General features: G+C 40.6%; 2 protein-coding genes across 4 annotated transcripts in view; both read right to left on the bottom strand.

The window, feature by feature from the left end:
* ubr5 (ubiquitin protein ligase E3 component n-recognin 5) overlaps positions 1-1,946 on the bottom strand; it is a 66,094-nt gene extending 64,148 nt beyond the window's left edge. Inside the window, exon 1 of the mRNA XM_052064577.1 lies at positions 1,694-1,946. Coding sequence (XP_051920537.1) covers positions 1,694-1,755 — 62 coding nt within the window. The 5' untranslated portion in view covers positions 1,756-1,946. The remainder of the gene's footprint in view (positions 1-1,693) is intronic.
* A 2,825-nt stretch (positions 1,947-4,771) lies between these two features.
* LOC127600295 (antizyme inhibitor 1-like) lies at positions 4,772-15,108 on the bottom strand. 3 transcript variants are annotated; one of them, XM_052064768.1, is made up of 12 exons: positions 14,887-15,108; positions 13,009-13,127; positions 12,333-12,550; positions 12,011-12,184; positions 11,445-11,617; positions 10,001-10,135; positions 9,763-9,844; positions 9,482-9,556; positions 9,150-9,315; positions 8,924-9,039; positions 5,670-5,884; positions 4,772-5,604 (listed from the first exon to the last, which is right to left on the bottom strand). In XM_052064768.1, the coding sequence occupies exons 3-12, from the start codon at positions 12,432-12,434 to the stop codon at positions 5,490-5,492; spliced, it is 1,353 nt and encodes a 450-aa protein (XP_051920728.1). In that variant the 5' UTR covers positions 12,435-12,550; positions 13,009-13,127; positions 14,887-15,108; the 3' UTR covers positions 4,772-5,489. The 3 variants fall into 3 exon arrangements, with proteins under 3 accessions (XP_051920728.1, XP_051920727.1, XP_051920731.1); XM_052064767.1 differs by lacking the exon at positions 14,887-15,108 and adding an exon at positions 13,760-13,986; XM_052064771.1 differs by lacking the exon at positions 14,887-15,108 and adding an exon at positions 13,196-13,325.
* Positions 15,109-18,895: the final 3,787 nt, after the last annotated feature.

Below are 18,895 nucleotides of genomic sequence, written 5' to 3' on the forward strand. Positions count from 1 at the left end.
ATAAGGTTTTGTTTCATTCAGCTATTGTAACCATTATCTATTACAAACTCACTAACACCAACTGACAGACAAAAATGTGTCTCCCATTATTGTTTTTATTTGCGTAAAGCTGGTCTGAAAACCTTGTAACTTCTTAATCTTTTTGTCTCCAGAGTCAAAAAAATAATCAATACCTCACTGGATTTGATAAATCAATGTAGAAGCAACTAAAATTTCCATTTGCTACAAGGCAAGTACAAATTATATGGAAAACGTCCATAAGTACTATCCAGTGGTTATTTTGCCGTGACTGGCAACTCACCACCGAGTGTGTTATTTAGCGTGATTCGTGCTACATTTACAAATTCTGCAGTGGATCCGAGACTATTGGGTAAAGCAAGCTGTCTACTCGCATTTGAATAAAGAGCCCACTTTATTTGGGGGGGATTACGGGTTTAAATACCAATCTGTACCTTTTTATTTTATGTACTTTTTATTTAGGATTTATGTTTTAACTATGTAGATTTTTTTTGCAGCCAGTCGGGTTTTGTAAACGAGCTGTATGGTTTCATATATTTAATGAAGAATTGAAAAGTGATTAGAGCTCCACAAAAACAAAAAATTATGGTTAGGGTAAGGATAAGTAGGAAGTTCATACTAAAATAGGTTAACTCAATGTTAAAAAAAGAATGTTGGGGCTACAATTAAGATAAGTTCAAGACTTGAACCTAATAAAGGGTAAAGTTAAGATTAGGAAAGACAAAACCGCCGCAGCTGGAATCGGGAGCTAGTGAATGCGGAAGCTGTAGAACCGTAACACGGTCGCCTACAAAATAACCTATTTACGGCTAACCTACCGTAATCACGGTAAAATAGCCGATTCACGGTCCAGCGATTGACCAATCAGAGACGTTCACGGTTAAATATCACGAGCAGTTCAGTTGCCGGTCAGGCAAAATAACCACTGCCAATATAATACAAAATATTCTCTCTTCGGTCTTAGGCGATTGCCATGCAATCACTTGGCTAACATGCAATAAGCTCATGAGATTGTTTGAAACAAAGGTCAGTCACAGACAAAATATAAAATATATATGTGTATGGACACTAAGGATGCAGGCTAATGGTGTCCCCAATCCGTCAGGAAACCCCCTGGCGTTGACAAAAGCATGGGACCTTATTAGCATTAGCCTTGAGCCGAGTAGCCTAACGTTAGCTTCTTCATTGATGTGGATTCTCGACAAGTCACGCACAATACAAATGTCGTAGCGCGTCAAAATTGATCTAGTGTAAACATAAAAGAAAGGCTAGTGTATTCTGGATAGCGATGTATTTTGCGAACTATATTTCCCTCTTTTTACCCCATCCCCCAACCCGCATTGTCCATCTCTCAACTTTGACTGTGAGCCAATCCTCCTAGAGATGCAGGCAGCTAGTTAGCATTAGCCCTTCCCGTAAAAGCGAACGTAAGGTAAGCGGGTTAGCAGCTGGTGGCGGACAGGCCGCCTGCACAGATAGCAAAAAGCTAGAGGATTGTTCAACATCCCAGGCCGAGTCTCACCGCTACAGTCGTGGGGCATTTTACTTGTTCCAGGAATAACTGACGCATATGACAGCATCTGCGTCGTTCACAAACTGTACCTCCAACACAATTTAACACAAGCCGCTGAAAAAGACGCCATACAATTATTTTCCACGGCCCACGACAAAATACCTGTCATTGAGCTGATCCTCAGTCCCGGGCAACGGGTGAACCACAAAGTGTATAGATGTCATGAGGGCAATCCCGAATCACACCCAGGCGTGCGAAAGATGTGGAAGTTGTTCTTCTCTTGATTACCGTATATTTTCGGATGCATAGGAATCGTTTTATGATGAGAAAACTCGAGTTTAGAACCCAGGCTGCTCACCCACATGCCGCCATCTTAACTCTAGCAAGCTTCTTGTGTGTGTTGATTAGAAACATGCACGCGCTCTGCTGGTTGGAGCGCGAGCACAAAACAGGAAACGTGTTCCAGTACTATCAATGGGGTTGGTTTTGGCACTAAAAGCTTTTCTCAATTTCATTTGCAAAAATAAATCTGACTCTCTATGCCTTTACTTTAGAACCCATTCTACTAATCCATTTTCCATACAGCTTGTCTGTATTAGGCTCTTTGGGTGAGAAAAAGGGTGCACCTTGTTGTGCTCAAGATCACTTCACACACACTTATTGCTGACTGTATCTGTCATCCTTTCATTCCCTGAAATTTACCGACTTCTCTTAAAGTTTTCCGGCAAACGTTACAATTCACTGCCAGCCATTTTCAGACGCTTCCTTACTTTCTCTCTCTCTCTCTCTCTCTTTCTCTCTCTCTCTCTCTCTCTCTCTCTCTCTCCCCCTCAGCCTGTCTGTCTGTCTACTTGCCTGTCTGTCTGTCTGTCTGTCTGTCTGTCTGCCTGCAAACATGTTAATTGCACCAGCAGATGGCAGATGTTTACGGAGCCCCTAAGGCAGGGGTCCCCAAACTTTTTCCTGTGAGGGCCACATAACTTTTCCCTTCTCTGATGGGGGGCCGGTGTCAGTTTGTAACATCAACGATCGTAGGCGAGCTTAACATTTTTATTGTTTCCCAGAAAGCCACACATAACCAAATAACCCTTTCCAGGTTCTCTACAGAAAAAAAGTCAGGAAACAAATAATAACACTATTAATGAAATAAATAATAACTAAATAACCCTCTCTGAGTTCTTCACAGAAAAAACAGGAAATAAATAATAACTAAACAACTCTCTCTCTTTATAGCCCCTTGAAATCCACAAAAAAATAGTTCTGCCATCTACGAGAACGCCACCTATCTTGTCTTGTTTATGTCTGCTACCTTCTTGTTCACGTGTTCTACTAATTGATCTAAGACACAACTAAAACACTGAAACATTCTATGGTGTGTAAATAACTTTGTGACATTGATTTCAACCCTATTTGCGTCATGGGTCATTTTCCCCTGAAGACCACCTTTGTACTTTTTTTTTTGTATAGCTTCCATTTCAATTTTTCTGCAGTTGGGGACAATCTAGGAAAAGTCATAACATTTCAAGTTAAAAAATTAGCATTTAGGGGGGGGTTGGGGCGTTTTTAACACAGTGACGTGTCATTTTGACCCGAGGACAACAGGAGGGTTAGATGTCGTGGTCAAATGTGCCCACGGGCCGTAGTTTGGGGACCCCTGCCCTAAGGGGACATGCAAGGGGAAAAAAACTTTGCGAGATATCCCAAAGAAAGAATGCGAGACTTTGGAAGACTTTGCGAGATATCGCAAAGTTTTTTTTCCTTCCATGTCCCCTTAGGGGCTCCGTAGATGTTACCTTCAAGAGAGGAGGAAGAGCAAAAACACCTCTTCAGGCGTCACCTACTGAAAAAGATCGAATTAGTGTAATACACTCATGTCTGAAATCAGGGATGTGGAATAAATGCTCAAATGGCTTGCCATAGTCACCTCTTTACTACCATCCTCAAGGACACCCACCGATTTTTGAGGGCCCCGAGGCAGTGCGATTACTTACCGGTACTCTTTAGTACACTTTAACGTTTTGACCGCAAGCTGTTAGAGACGCCTGCATTTTGTTAGTTCACTGTTAATATTTTTTTCAGTCGCTTTATCAGGATCGAAATTCTTGTTCAGTCTTCACGTCGTGTCACTTGTGTAATGCGTACCGGTACATAAAATATCAGTTTTTCATACTGATTAAGTTGCACAAGCTTTGGCACAACGTTGCAAATGAGAATTCATTGTTGTTTACAACATTGTCATCAATTGCTGATGATCAAAATATATTATTTTATTATTATGTGACGGTTGCATTGTCTTACACCCCATATATGCCAAATGCGCGAACAAGTTATCATTAATATGTCAAGCATTTTATATTATATTTAAGCACTTCGATTAAATGTTTTTCGATTAAGTGGACTTTCTCCAACGATGGGAAATGTGTGAAGCATGAGATCACCCACTGAGCAACCAATTAATAAAAAAAGGAGACATTCATTGTGATATGCGTGAGAATTTAATTGTAAAAGCAACACTATATCCATAATAGTAATATTGAATTTAAAATGTACTTAATTTGTGATTTTATCTTGTTTGTGTGTACTAGTGGGTAATATGGAAGAAACAGACAATTATGAACCATATGCTTTTGAGGAACACCTTCAGTGCCAGACTGCAAGTCTCTGTGTGTATTTCTCCATTGTGCCTCCACAGCCGTACTGTTTATCTTGGTCTTTGTGTTTTGCTGGAGGGTCTAGACAGCTGATACTTACCTAATCCTTGGGCCTGCACCGAGGCCATCTGACCCAAACAATAACTTTGGGTACGTCTAGTTTAATTTTTCAAAACTGAATAAAATATTTGCTTTTAAAGCTGGCACATGATTGAGAATTTTGAAGGAAGTTATGAACTTACAAACTAATGTCAAATGATTCCAAAGGATTTCATTAGTATGTGTTCAGAATACATAATGCCGGTACATTGTTACTCTACAAGCATCTATATAATTGACAAGATCGATATATATATCACGCTGGGCAGTATTTAATTTTGAATTAGCAATCCAGTCTTGCTATTGAAAGTTTATAAGGATCCAAATCTCCAAGTTCAATGAACAGAGCAGGCTCACTCGGTGTACTTCTCGATCACTACAGAGGTCCACTACAAATCTCTAGTCACATAAAATCTATTTACTTACTAATGTACCATTGCTGTAATTTGTCCATGTGATGTGCTGTAATTGAGTTATTTTGTCAAGCGGATGGTTTTTGATCATTTTATTCATTTTGACAAGCTTAATACAACTACTAACAGGCTTCAAACAAGGAGACAATATGCGCTGCAACTCGACATGAAATAATCTTAAATATTTAACAATTCGGAAAAAAACTGAAAACAAAGTGAGGTTTCTGGCATTATAAATAACCTATATCATATCAGGCACACACTTACTCTGCTCCATCTGTAGTACATGCTTTTCTACTAAACTTGCTTTCTGTGACATGACATGCCAAAACATCAGTAGTCAGTGAGGCAGCAAAGAGCAGACTTAATACTGCACCATTCACTGCCTTTTCATTCAGGCCAGCACAAGTGAAAATCGCGTACTAAAACTGATTACACTCTTCACTTCATCAAACACATGGAAATCCACTGTCATGTACAAAATCTCAACACCAAAACACTGCATTTAAATGCAATGTGAGCAAGTTCTCTTTACACAAAATATACTCTACAACCAATTAAATACAAGATCTTTAAAACTGGTTTCAACGATTTAAATACATTGCTCAAGAGGTACACATTCTACATGACTGGCAATAAAGACAATGACTTTATATTTTAAAATTACTATTCATGTAAACAGTATTCTATGGTCAAGGAGTTATCCATTTCATTTCTTAATGAGCTACTGCAGTTCTAACAAATACAGCCTGGAACACTGATGAGTTACAGAAAACAGTAGTAGTCTGGTGACTGCTAGGCTGGGATGGAAAGTGCAGCATCTGTGAGGCAAGTGTTGAAGAAATAGGGGACCAATGAGAAATTTTTCAGTGGTGCCGCTTGGATGACGCCCAAAACTTGCATCTCATACCTGATGAAGGATGAACATAAATCACACATGCTAAGGATTTGTTGACACACCAGTGAAGTCCTTACCAGTCACGAGAGGAGACAATGTAGAATACAGGTGGTGTGGATGAATTAGAGGCGCAAAGAGGCTGGCCGACAGAGTAGGCTCCAGCGTGGCTGAACATGAGCCAATCTCCATTGTTGAGCTCAGGCAGCAAACAGTGTTCCATCACCTGGTCCAGGTCATCACCAGAGGGGCCCCACAGGCTGCTGCTGAACACTGGACCTTTGGGATAAGTGTTCTGACAGCATACAAAGACAAACTTTTGTAATTTGCAATTAGTTTAATACTGAACTTTCTTCACAGAGGCTGGTGTCAGACAAGGTGGGAAGTTGCTTCTGCAACCAAAGTGGAAAATGTTACATTTGAGCAGCAACAGAGATGATGGCTGAGCGATTTAAGAGTGAAAACTGCGGGATTTAACACTGAAGCATATGGAGAATATAGAGAAATCAGTTCTGTCCCAAGCTCTCAAATATAAAGCAGATGACATAGTGTGAGGTGATTTAAAAATAAATAAGTAAAGGACGGAAGCTGCTCCCTGCTTACAGCGGTCTTTATGGAGCTCAAGCTCAAAGATGAGCCTAAATTCCATCAGATACTACTGTATCTTTAGAATCGGATGAACCTCAGCCTGAAAGGACATGGATCCCTCATCCCATGCGCTCACCACCTGTGAGAGGGGCTAAGTGGGTCAGGTGCAGTGTGAAAGTTGGGCGGTGGCCAAAGAAGGGACATTGGCAGTCCAATTCCCGGCTACAGAAGCTGGCTCGAGGGATGGTTGGACATCAGAGAGACGGCGGAATCCCACGTCTTCCACCAGAGAATGCCTGGTCATTGAGTCCGATTAAGTTTATTGTTCTGGTTATTTGCTTTGCCTTCTGGCTGTCCCGCTGATATACGCTCGAGTTGGTCAGCTCAGGCTGAGTCAGTTGCCATTTCATTGATGCTGCTGCTGCGTCCGCTTTTGATTTATTCAATGAAGTGAGCCTCGCAAAATCCCCATATCCTCCAAATGCTTGTTATTCAAATGCCAGGTTAAGATGGTTCAGGTTGAAACTTTTGGCCATGCTTCCTCAGCGACGAACCTTTTCATGGCATTGATTACAAGACGCAAACATGACATAACTTTCAACAATAACAAAACAAACTCTACAGTCAGACATGTTCTGTCTCCCTTAGGTGACGGGCGCCTGCGCAGCGTGGAGGCGGAGGGAAGGAGGACAGTGACTGAGTACTGTACACACACTGGTTTCATAGCTGTAGACTGCAAAGCATGAGCTGCGGGTGAACTGATTTTTTTGATCGGCAAAAAAAAGGCTTTGATCAAACATTCAAACCAACAATTGGCACATCCCTACTGTTGTTTGTGCCTCGGGACCAAAAAACAGTTCATAGTACCCACCCTTTTAAAGTCCTTGAAAGGGATGCCAGGGACATGCTCCCGCTGGGGACTCCTTGGTTTCGCTGCGGGACTTCAATGCTCATGTGGGGAATGACAGTGAGACCTGGAAGGGCGTGATTGGGAGGAAGGTACCCCGATCGGAACGCGAGTGGTGTCCTGTTATTGGACTTCTGTGCTCATCACAGATTGTTGATACCAAACACTATGTTCAAGCCTAAGGGTGTCCATATGTGCACTTGGCAGGGGGACACCCAAAGCTGCAGCTAAATGATCGACTGTGGCAGTGTCATCAAACTTACATCTCTTGAAAGAGAGGAGCGGAGTGATCAAGTGATCAGCATCTGGTGGTGTGATGGCTTTGATGGGTGAAGGGTGAAGATGCAGATCCAATTTTGCAGACCAAAATGTATTGTGAGGGTCCGCCTAGCAAGCCTGTCAGAATCTCTTGTGACGAGGAGATTCAACTCCCACATTCGGAAGAACTTTACCTATGTTTCGGGAGAGTCTGAGTGGGTCTTGTTCCACTGACACGCCTTCCCATGAGGTAGCAGGATCTGGGATCTCTGAGGCGGGCTCCCTATCTCAGGGGTTGAGGTCACCGAGGTGGTAAAAAAGCTCATTGATGCCAGACGCCCAGGATTGGATGAAATCTACCCGGTGTTCTTAAAGGCTCTGAATCTTGTGAGGATGTCCTGGTTGACACGCCTCTGCAACACTGCATGGACATCGGGGTTGTGGCCTCTGGATTGGCGCACTGGAGTGGCAGTCCACCTTTTTAAGAAGGTTGTGGTCCAACTATAGGAGGATCACATTCCTCATCCTCCCTAGTAAAATAGGTTCTGCGGAGGATGGTTCGTGGGGAAATCCAATCTGGTATTCAGGGGGGTCAGTGTTGTTTTTTTGTCCTGACCAGCACAACACCGATCTACATGTTTTGTGGACTTGAAGGCGTTCGACTGTGTCATTTGGGGAGTTCTCTGGGGAGTGATTCAGGAGTATTGAGTATCAAACTCCTTTATAGAGGCTGTTTGGTCCCTGTACGACTGATGTCAGAGTTTGGGCCGCATAGCCGACAGTAAGTCAGATTTGTTTCCAGTCAGAGTTGGGACTCCACTAAGGGTGCCCTTTGTCACCAATGCCGTTCATAAACTTTATGGACAGAATTTCGAGGCACAGCCAAGAGGTTGAGAGAATTCGATTTGGAGGCCACAGTATTGCATCTCTGCATTTTGCAAATGATGTTGTACTGTTGGCTTCATCAAACCGTAATCTCAAACCCACACTGGAGTGGTTCATAGCAGAGTCAGCACTTCCAAATCTGAGACCATGGTCCTCAGTCAAGAGTGCCCCTTGCGGGTCGTGAATGAGGTCCTGCCACAAGTGGAGAAGTTCAAGTATCTTAGGGTCTGGGGACCCGAGCCCGGAACAGCATAAGTAAATGGATGGAGTGTTATTACGAGGAGGCTTCAAAATACTTCAATTATTTAGAGTTGATGACTTGAAAATTATGCAGAGTGCCATTTGCATAGACTATTTATAAAAATCTAGGGGAAAAAATTCCACCATCATTTGGAACACTGTCTGGATACAGTATAGCAGAGGCGTGGCCCACTTTATGTCGAAACCAGCACGAAAAGGCATCAAGCTTCTTCCTGTTTGGTTGTTTTGCAACCAATGACAAACACGGGAAAGCTTGGACCATCCCTGCAACCAATCCCTTTCAAAACAAGTGCAACCAACTCAAATAAAATCAATCGGCAAGAAACCCGTTCTTACTTTGCCTGTCCTTAATAACATTTTGCATATTGAAGCATAGCGACAGAGCTGAATGATTTATGTGGCTGTATGGTGACATTGACAGTTAAAAAGGCTCACCGTTCGAACAGTGGGAGCAGTGATCGCCATTTCAGTGAGTTTGCAGGCAAAGGATCCATAGACTCCTTCATTCATGTAGTACTGGAACTCCGGCTCATCACTGGGAGATGGATCATCTGCCCAGTGGGGAGATTACACAAAATGCTATGGATACTTTCATATTGCAGTTGTGCATGTAACATTCAGTTTAAATTTCTCCATTTCCTGCCAGTACAATGCCACTGACCGTGTGCTTGATCTTGGCAGTCACGCAGCACAACCTCTTTACAGATTATGTTGACGGCCAGGGTTAAAGCGGCGGACACAAAGTAGCTGCCTGGCTCTGCAATGATGCTAACTCCATGAAAAGAGGGGAAGTATTGGTCAACCGTAGACCTGACTGCATTATTGATCTGCAAGAGACATTGGCAATAAATTACTTCATGCTGTTCTACAATTGCATTAAGTCGTGGTCAAGATAACTAGTTTTTATTAAGGTTAATGTCTATTGCATTTTTAGTTAGCTTAAGTCATTTTCTCCATTTATTGTACAAAAAGGGACTCATGAATTGTACTAACCATTTCCAACTTGGTGTCTGAGCCACCAAAGCCACCTCCAATGTCCAAGATTCTCATTTTGAAACCAATTTCCTCCTAGAAAAGACATTCATTCATAAATGTTGAACACAATCAGTGTAAAAATATACCGTATATATACAGATTCATCAAGGCATAGTCACAGTACACCATTTTTGTAGGGTAAATTTGGGGATTTTTGAAAAGGTGGATTTTGGCAGCCTCTTTTCTCTTTTTTGGGGGGCACCCTTGAATGTAAAACTATTATTGTGATTTTTACTCACCGCCATGTCAAAAACACAACGAGCATCAGAGATAGTATTGGTGTACACACAGTCATCCTCGCAGTCGTGTGAAACTAGGAATCTGAAAGAGTAAAAAAGGTGGTTCATGATTAAAGCATCAAATTATGTGATTAACATGGACATAAATTGTTGAATGAAAAAAGCTATCGGACTGACAAACTCCTTTGTTGTACATAAAGCAATACATGTAACCAATACAATTCTGACAAGAATTCACCTGACTCCCACAAACTGGACACCGAGCTCCTTGGCACTCTCCAGTAGATGTCGACAGTCTTTGAGGGAGCAGCCAAATGACATGCTCAATTTATTGTCCTGCCTTGATGCTTCTGTTGATACCTGAAGGAGCAGCCTAAACAAAGGAAAAAAACTTTGTTAATGATGTGTTTTGTTCACATCAACCAAAAGCAGAATGGTGCATAAATATTCAGTTTTCTCTTTTTTGATTTCTACAAACATGTACAGTTGTGTCAAAAGTTAAATTAATCAGTTAATGCATTTTTACATGTGGTTGTACTTGAAAATTCCTCTCTGTTGTAACATTAAAGAAATGCTCACGGACAAGGTATCATAAAGCAGTCAAAGCATGTCTTTGTCATTGTAAGCATTCGGAGACCAAAATGTTTGTTTTTTTACAAAAGAAATGTGCTTCCATTAGATATTTTGAAATTAATTGGTTGATTGATCGGTTATTGGAAATTTTCCCCCATTCTGGTTTTACAAAACTGCGATTGCCTGCCCGAAGAAAACTGGGTTAGGCTCCAGCTCCCCCCGCGACACTTGTGAGGATAAAGCGGATCAGAAAATGGATGGCTTTATAAAATCCCTGTAGATTTCATTGATTAACTTTAATTTAGCGTTCAGGGATAGTTTAAAACAAAAACTAAACAAAAAAACACAACAATGACAAAACTATGCAATGCTTACACTTAGAACATTCCATCAAATAGGGGAGCTAATTTACAAAAGCATTCAGTGTTGCAAAGTTACCAGCTTTTCAGACCGATCAAGTTTAATTACAGCAAAGAAACTGAAACATGAGTGGAATCATTTTCATTGTTTTCTTTACAGCAAGAAGGGAGCTGAGTTTGAATAAATCATGGAGTCAAGTGCACTGAACATTGCCATAGACTGGGGTGCCCATTTATACCTTGCAAGAGCAACGGTTTATTCACGCTATAAACCTTTCATAAAAGAAATGTGCTTTCAAGCTGCAAATATTTTTAACACTACAAGAGGAAAAAGAGTGTGAGATGGAAGGTGTGCAGTGTTGCTCTTTGACAAGACAACAATGTGTAGCCCTTCATTGCAAGAACTTTGTTACTGCGGGTTAGCTTTACCAATTGACGCCATTACAGCACCGCGTTTCTCGATTTCATCCCAAAGGTGGATCAATTCACAGCTGAAGAGTCTGTGTATCGGTACATATAGTATTTGTTAATCTCCCTCTCCCTAGTCTAGGATTAGGCAAGAAAATGTTGTATGGAGAATCAGGAATTCCCTTGAATACATCTTTGCAATTGTTTTTCTTTCACCATTTAACACAACAGTAAATAATATCCTGTCATCCTGTCCTCTCAGATCATTTTGGTTATTCTTGGGCATTTGGAGAAGTACCACATGACTAACTATATCACAATCATTCTTTGCAGAGTACCGACCTGGCATTCGGGTGGTAGCGTGAAATCTTGCGCAGCTCTGCTTCATTATCACACACCAGGAGGTCAATGCCATTCCTCGCAGCATATTTAATTTGGGAAACCTGTTTACAAACTCCACTGTAGATGATGTCTTCTGAGGGAATTCCATGGCTCAGCACCAGCTCAAGTTCAAACTGAAATGCAAACAGACAGGGTGATGTTTCTTGAATATTTAATCCATCTAAAATCAGCCAGAATCCATGTACTTCCAAAGTCTTCATTTTTCAGGAGAAGCACGCCCCCACCCAAAAAAAACAACTCTGTTCAACTGTTGACTCTACCATTAAAGGGCACACCAATATTAATATATAAGACTAGTTCAATAATTTGTAAGAAAATAACACATATACAGAAAGACTGATTCATAGCATAGATGTGAGAAAACATGGAATTTACCATTTCGTCATATAGGTTTTGGCCCAATGGCAGTGAAAAAGACTGCACGTTACTGTGTCACGTGTATTTATGGAACACAACAGTGACAATGATTTAACATGATGTTGTGTACTTGTTTTGGTGCCAACTACCTTGTTGCTACATACGAATCCAGTGCCAAGAGCAGCCAGTACTTCAATAACGCCTTGACTGCTGTTGCACCTAACAGGATAGAAGGGGCGAATTTGGGCCATCTGTGTTCGCCAGCGAACATGCTGTCTCATTATAACTCCGAGGTCTGCAACAAAGAATGCTTTCTTCTCAGACTGCGGAAGAAAAAAGCACAACTTAAGAGTTAGAAAAAAGGTATTTTTATCTATTTCATTCAGAATAAAGAATACTTTAGCAAAATGAGTGTCATGAACTCAGAGGCACATGCAATTTGTATATGTTTTGTCAAGTGAGATCATTTACCAAAGTTTGTTCATAAATGTGATTGTTAATCACATCAGAGAGAGATGTGCCGCCTTCCAGAAGGCCAACTGAAAAATGTGGTTCATCTGAGATTCCTTTCATCCTCTCAACCGTGTTCTGTGTCCAACAGGCATAAAAAATACGGCTAGTCCGAAGTGATGTTGCTGGCTCGCTCTCTTTCTCTCTCGAGCCCCTGGATCCTAGGCTTATGCAACAAACTGGAAGACAATCAGAAAAGGCGTGATGAGACATTTCTACTTTGGGCCTTCAGTGATGGTTTCTCACAGATTGAGTTTTCTCCCAAAATTCAAGTTAAGTGGAGTTGAGTTGAGTAGGATGCATATTGTTCTGAAAAGCTTAGTTATGGCCACATGGTTCACACACGTTGCAATATTAATCCAAAATATGGCAGGTGGATCTGCAAGACTGACATTCAGAACTGGTTAGTAACAACTGCAGCATTTACAAGACACGTTGATATTTGTCTTACAAATATCAACAAAATGATCGATTTTTGCAGAAGAAATGCTCAAAATAGAACTAATTTGCAGATTCTAAAATAATGAAAATCCTGGAAAACAATGAAAGTCTGTTTTAAATGCACACATTAGACACACGAGCTGTTTCCCAACAACAATAATACAAATTGAAATTGGTTCAGCTGGATAAAACTTACATGGATGAGTCCTTCGGCAAACTCTTCCACTATCAGCTAGGATCCCAAGGTGGCTCGGCGTTGAAGTCAAGCTGCTCCCGGTACAGAGCCGCCCCTAGACCCTCTGGATAGTTATAAACCTGCAGTTATCCAAAAGAGGAAGGATCAATCACTGCCAGGGCAACATTCCGGGCCAGAAATAATTTACCTGATGACACATAATCCATTTTGTTTCTCAGATTCATGAAACCGCAATTAATTTCCGATTCAAAGTTCCAAGCTACATTTTAGAGTGCGGTTGTTTCAAACGGCAAGAGTGAAACGGAAACGTGTACTGTTTTGTGTTGTGTTTTTTTTGGGGGGGGGCGAGAAGTAAGGCGGGGACAGCAATAAGTATTTTGTTTATCGTGCTATTTACAGACGTCAAGACTAACGTTATTAGCTTTGAATGAGCTGTAATATATAGTTACAACAGTAATGGTCACGATGACGCAACACCAACCCAACAGAACTAAATATAACCATTTGATTACCAGTATTGCCATTCAAACAGTATCGATGTTAGCACAAGGAGAATAACATTATCAATTTGGCAATCTGGGTGCGTAGTGTGTAGCAAAATTACTTCAGTCAAATTGGAACTCAAGTTTGTGCCATTATGTCACATTTTGTTTTATGCTTTGAAGTAACAAGCAAACCACGCTGACGCTAATCACCAGGTTCATTCAAACACATGCTAACAAGCTAGCTGTCGACACGCGTAGCTACTTACGTTCGTTGGAAACCCAAAAGAGGGGACAGAACGCTTTTTCCTTTTGAGCGGAATTTTTAACAAGTGGCGGGATTACTAAAAGAGAAAATAAATAATGCCATGGGCGTTGGGGGTGATTCAGATTATGATAATATAGACAGATTTTGTCGGTACATTTAACAACACATTAGTGGCGAACATTGAAACTCAGTCGTGACGGATGTGTGGTCGGCAGCCTCAAAGTACGTCAAAGCTTCACGTCCGGTTTAAAAAAACAACAACAACCACAACAGCCAATGATGCTCAATAGCCAACATATAACAATTACACAAAATACCAGTGTAAAATAATAATAATAATAATAATTACATTATTATTATTATTATTATTATTATTATTATTATTATTATTATTATTATTATTATTATTATTATTATTGTGGTGGTGGTAGTAGTTATGATGATGATGATTATTATTATTGTCATTGGTGTTGGGCAGTATGGTAGGCGACTGGTGAGCCACCTCAGAGTGCAGATATCCGCTTTCCTCCCACATTCCAAAAATATGAATGACAGGCTGATTGAACACTCAAAATTGTCCCTCGATATGAATGTGAATGCGGATGGTTGTTCGTCTCTGCGTGCTCTTGCGATTGACTGGCAACCGGTTCAGGGTGTCCCTCGCCACTGTCCGAAGACAGCTGGGATAGACTCCAGCACGCTCCTCGACCTTTGTGATGATAAAGCGGCTAAGAAAATGGATGGATGTGTGTGTGTGTGTGTGTATCTCTCTTTCTCTCTCTCTCTCTCTCTCTCTCTCTCTCTCTCTCTCTCTCTCTCTCTCTCTCCCTCTCTCTCTCTTTCTCTCATTCTCTCTCTCTCTCTCTCTCTCTCTCTTTATATAGATAGATAGATAGATAGATAGATAGATAGATAGATAGATAGATAGATAGATAGATAGATAGATAGATAGATAGATAGATAGATAGATAGATAGACAGATATGTGTGTGTGTGTGTGTGTGTGTGTGTGTGTGTGTGTGTGTGTGTGTGTGTCAAGAACTAAGAACTATCAAAGAACTATCAAAGCAATTCGAAATAATTACCATCTTGAAAAATGCAAATTCACCTTGTAAACTTTTCTAATTACCTGAGTTAAGTCTTCACTGTTGTTGCCATGCCTGATAGATGAAGATAAAGTCTTATCCAAAAGAAGTTTGTAGATGATGGACTATATGGGAGGAATCAAAATGGAGCGTTTTAAGAGACAAATCCACCAAGCGCAGAGCACATGCACCTATGCATGTTTTTTCTAATGTCTTTTCTTCATTTGTTGTATCTCAGTTGAGTTCCTGATCTCTGAATATGCAACGGTCTGAAGCCGTGTGTTTTTTTTAAGGGGCAGCATTTTGTATTTGCATATGTCCCTCCTCAAGAGGAGGATGCAGAGGAAAGCTTAACTACTTGCTGATCACGACAGAAATATCTTGGGCTGTTTGGACTCATTCTGACACACAAACACACATGCACAAACATTACACGCATGCCTATTCACTCAGTGTCTTCAAAATTTAAAGAGTACTTTTTACATATTTTCAATCTTAAAACTGTATATCTCATAGTCTATGAGATATACTGTTATAGGAACACAGTCAAGAAATATGAGTCATAGGAATTTTGAAATTCAGCATTTAAGGTATGTTACATGATCAGTTCAAATTGAAAGTCTGACATGTAATGGTATAGTGAAATCACTTAAGCTCACAAACTGCATGTGAGGGGCCTTTAGATGACTGACTTATTGACTATTTATCTGTCTGACTACATGCTCTACCACTACAACATCACCCCCTCCCCTACACACACACAACACACTCACAATTACAAGTGTAACACTTCAATTTCAGATTTCATGAAATTTCACTGTGAGACAACTATAGCACAGTCTTTTCAAGGAATTAAAAAAATCATTGATGTATTTTAGGGCGGCCCCGTAGTCGAGTAGTTAGCACATTGACTTCACAGTGCAGAGGTACCGGGTTCAATTCCAGCTCTGGCCTCCCTGTGTGGAATCTGCATGTTCTCCCCGGGCCTGCGTGGGTTTTCTCCGGGTACTCCGGTTTCCTCCCACATTCCAAAAACATGCACGGCGGGCTGATTGAACACTCAAAATTGTCCCCAAGTGTGAATGTTGGCACAAGAGGTTGTTTGTTTCTGTGTGCCCTGCGATTGGCTGGCAACCGGTTCAGGGTGTCCCCCGCCTACTGCCCAAAGACAGCTGGGATATGCTCCAGCACCCCCCGCGAGCCTAGTGAGGATCAAGCAGTTTGGAAAATGAATGAATGGATGTACGGGTATGTTAATGCAATGTTCATATTCCCTGCAATATTTCATACTGTATATCCCTCCAGGATGCTTTTTAAAGTTGAAGTCTTGGACTGCAGTACAAAAGCTATTTCGTGTTTTGTGTTTCTCTGACACTAAATACGTCTCTATATGATGGCCCAATCACACATTGCATCTAAAGCTGCTTCCAGTAACCCACAATGTTTAATTTCCATTGTTTGGATCATAATAGCCGTCCCAGCCCCTGGGTATGTAAGTCATGTGTACCACCCAATGAGGGGGAAAAAAACTCAGTGGCTGCACTGTGCAGCAGGAATTCAGGAATTGCAGACACTGTTTTCCAAATAGATTATCTCACCACTGGATAGACAAGCTGGAATGACTTAAAGACAATTGAAAATCAACGATTCAGTTATGAAATCTCTAAAATGAGTTAGCATAACATTCCAATTTATGACTAAAGTTATCTTGATTAATTCAGAGTTTGGACGTGACCAACAAGTTCAAACTGTTGTATTGTGGGGTCTTACGTAACCGAAAATAGTGTGCTAAAGTCACTTAGCAGAAGCGTTGCTAAATAAAAGAAACTCAAACAAAGATTCCTCTGACTTCTCAGAATATTAAGTAGGACTCTGTAAAGACACTCACTGCATATTCATGACAAATATTCCAAGGTCTATCCAAGTGCCTTGCCTCAGTTGCAAATCATTTGACATGAATGTTGAGTGACTTTTATTGTTTAAGTGGCTTACAAACTAATAGAGATAGAAGATAGAATAAACATACAAATTTTTTTAAAAATTGGGATGAAATCTGGCAGCATGGTGCTAGACAAGTTTGCATGTTCGCTTCACAGTGCATAGGTTGTGGGATAGATTCCAGGCTTCCTGTTTGGAGAGTGTATGTTCTCCCCATGCCTGCGTAGGTGTTCTCCGGGTACTCAAGAGTCTTGTTTTTGGAATGTCAGAGGAAGCCAGAGTACTCAGACTCAGATAAAACCCATAGGGAGAGTATGCTAACTCCACACAAAAATGCCTGAGCTGAGATTTGAGCTCATTCTCCACTGTGAGGCAGAACCACTTGTTCGCTATTGTGCTTGCAGCAGTTCTTTTATTTCCGCATAAAGACATCTAACTTGCTTTATCTGTGGGCTGTTCCCATAGACGACATTTTTTAACAATTGTATCAAAATTGTGGCAAGATATGCAAGGACTGACGGCTCAACAATGGCATGATCTAAATAATGAGAATGGTTCACCCTTATTTCCCCGGTGTCAAAATAATGACAGTGACCTGACTATTTTTATACTTCAAAACTCTCAGCATTAGATAACATTAACAGTTTATCTACATGCAAATGTTGCATGTTTATGCTGTTTATAAGAAAATTATATTTGACAGTCAGGAACAATTGTTTTACTGTGAGCATTTAAGGAACATGGAGTGCATGGACATGGACATTCTTACAGGTAGAATGCATGGATTTTACTGAACCTGCAATGTTAGGTTTCGTGTGTGTACACATCTGGAACAAGCAGTTCAAAGGTATGTACATGAGAAAAATCTCACTATATTTAAGTATAAACTTTGAGTCAGTATTTGCTGTATGCACACTAGATATGGGAGTGATTATTTATCAATAATAATAATAATAATAATAATAATAATAATAATAATAATAAACTTTATTATTGATTTAAATTGAGCAGTGTACTCCTTGGCAATTATCAGGCAGTGTCACTTTACAATCAACAACTCATGATGTACAGTTAGATGGTGTTGACGATGCATTTAGATTTCTACTATTGATTCACAACACAAATCAATTGAATACAGATTGCTTCTCAGCTGCAGTATAATAAGCAATCATGAAAATAAGTTGGGGAAGATTGAGCGTCATAGCAACTAACTAACCAACTAACTAACTAACTAACTAAATTATGTATTGCTCAAACAACAGTTGTATATGTTTTTGACAGAGAAGATTCAGACAATACTTTGAGCAGAAACCAGCATTTCTGCTACAGCTTTTGAGATTGTGTGAGTCCTGATAACCTCCCAGCAGACTGGAACGTAGCCAGCCATGGGCAAAGTCACCCTGCTGTTTGATGTCAAGGGTTGGCTCCAGTCAGACCAAGCATTGTGTCCCAAACAATGAACCCCAGACCCACTGAACTATAAACATGTCCCTTTGGGGGCGTTTTCCTTAGAATCTGTTCTGGAGACACCCAAAGTCAGGAAACCTGAGGCCACTTTTCTAAATTTAGTATCTCTATAAACTCAAATGCTGCTGACTTGGCATCCAAGAGCATTTGTGTACTTCTGATACATTATTAATGTACTTGGAATGTTGACTGGCTCTGAAATCTGGGGTGGAGGCCTCATTGTTTTTTGTATTATAAGGAATTTATTTTACATCTAATTGAAAAAGTAATTCCCATAGCTTTAAAATTGGTATCTTACTTTTTTATTGCCCCTTCCCAGTCACCCCTCATTTTTCCTTCACGACTTAATAACTTCTACTTCAAATTAAACAAAAGCTGAAAGGGGGGTGTCAACATGCATGCAAGTAATGATACCAAGAGGTTGTCCTGTAGACTTTGGATCTCTTAAATAAATACCCTATTTGCACGTAGGATTTGTTGTATTCTAATGCAAAATCATTTATTTACCGGTGTATTTTACTCTGCTTAACACGTAGTCTACAAAGATGAAAGAACCCCAATGATTTCTGTTCATATTTTGCAATTGGACTTCTGCAGTAACCGCAACCAACCAGCTACTGGCGCTTCTGAGTTTTATTTCGGTGTTGG

This window comes from Hippocampus zosterae, chromosome 5 (genome assembly GCF_025434085.1).
Source record: "Hippocampus zosterae strain Florida chromosome 5, ASM2543408v3, whole genome shotgun sequence".
Taxonomy (NCBI): domain Eukaryota; kingdom Metazoa; phylum Chordata; class Actinopteri; order Syngnathiformes; family Syngnathidae; genus Hippocampus; species Hippocampus zosterae.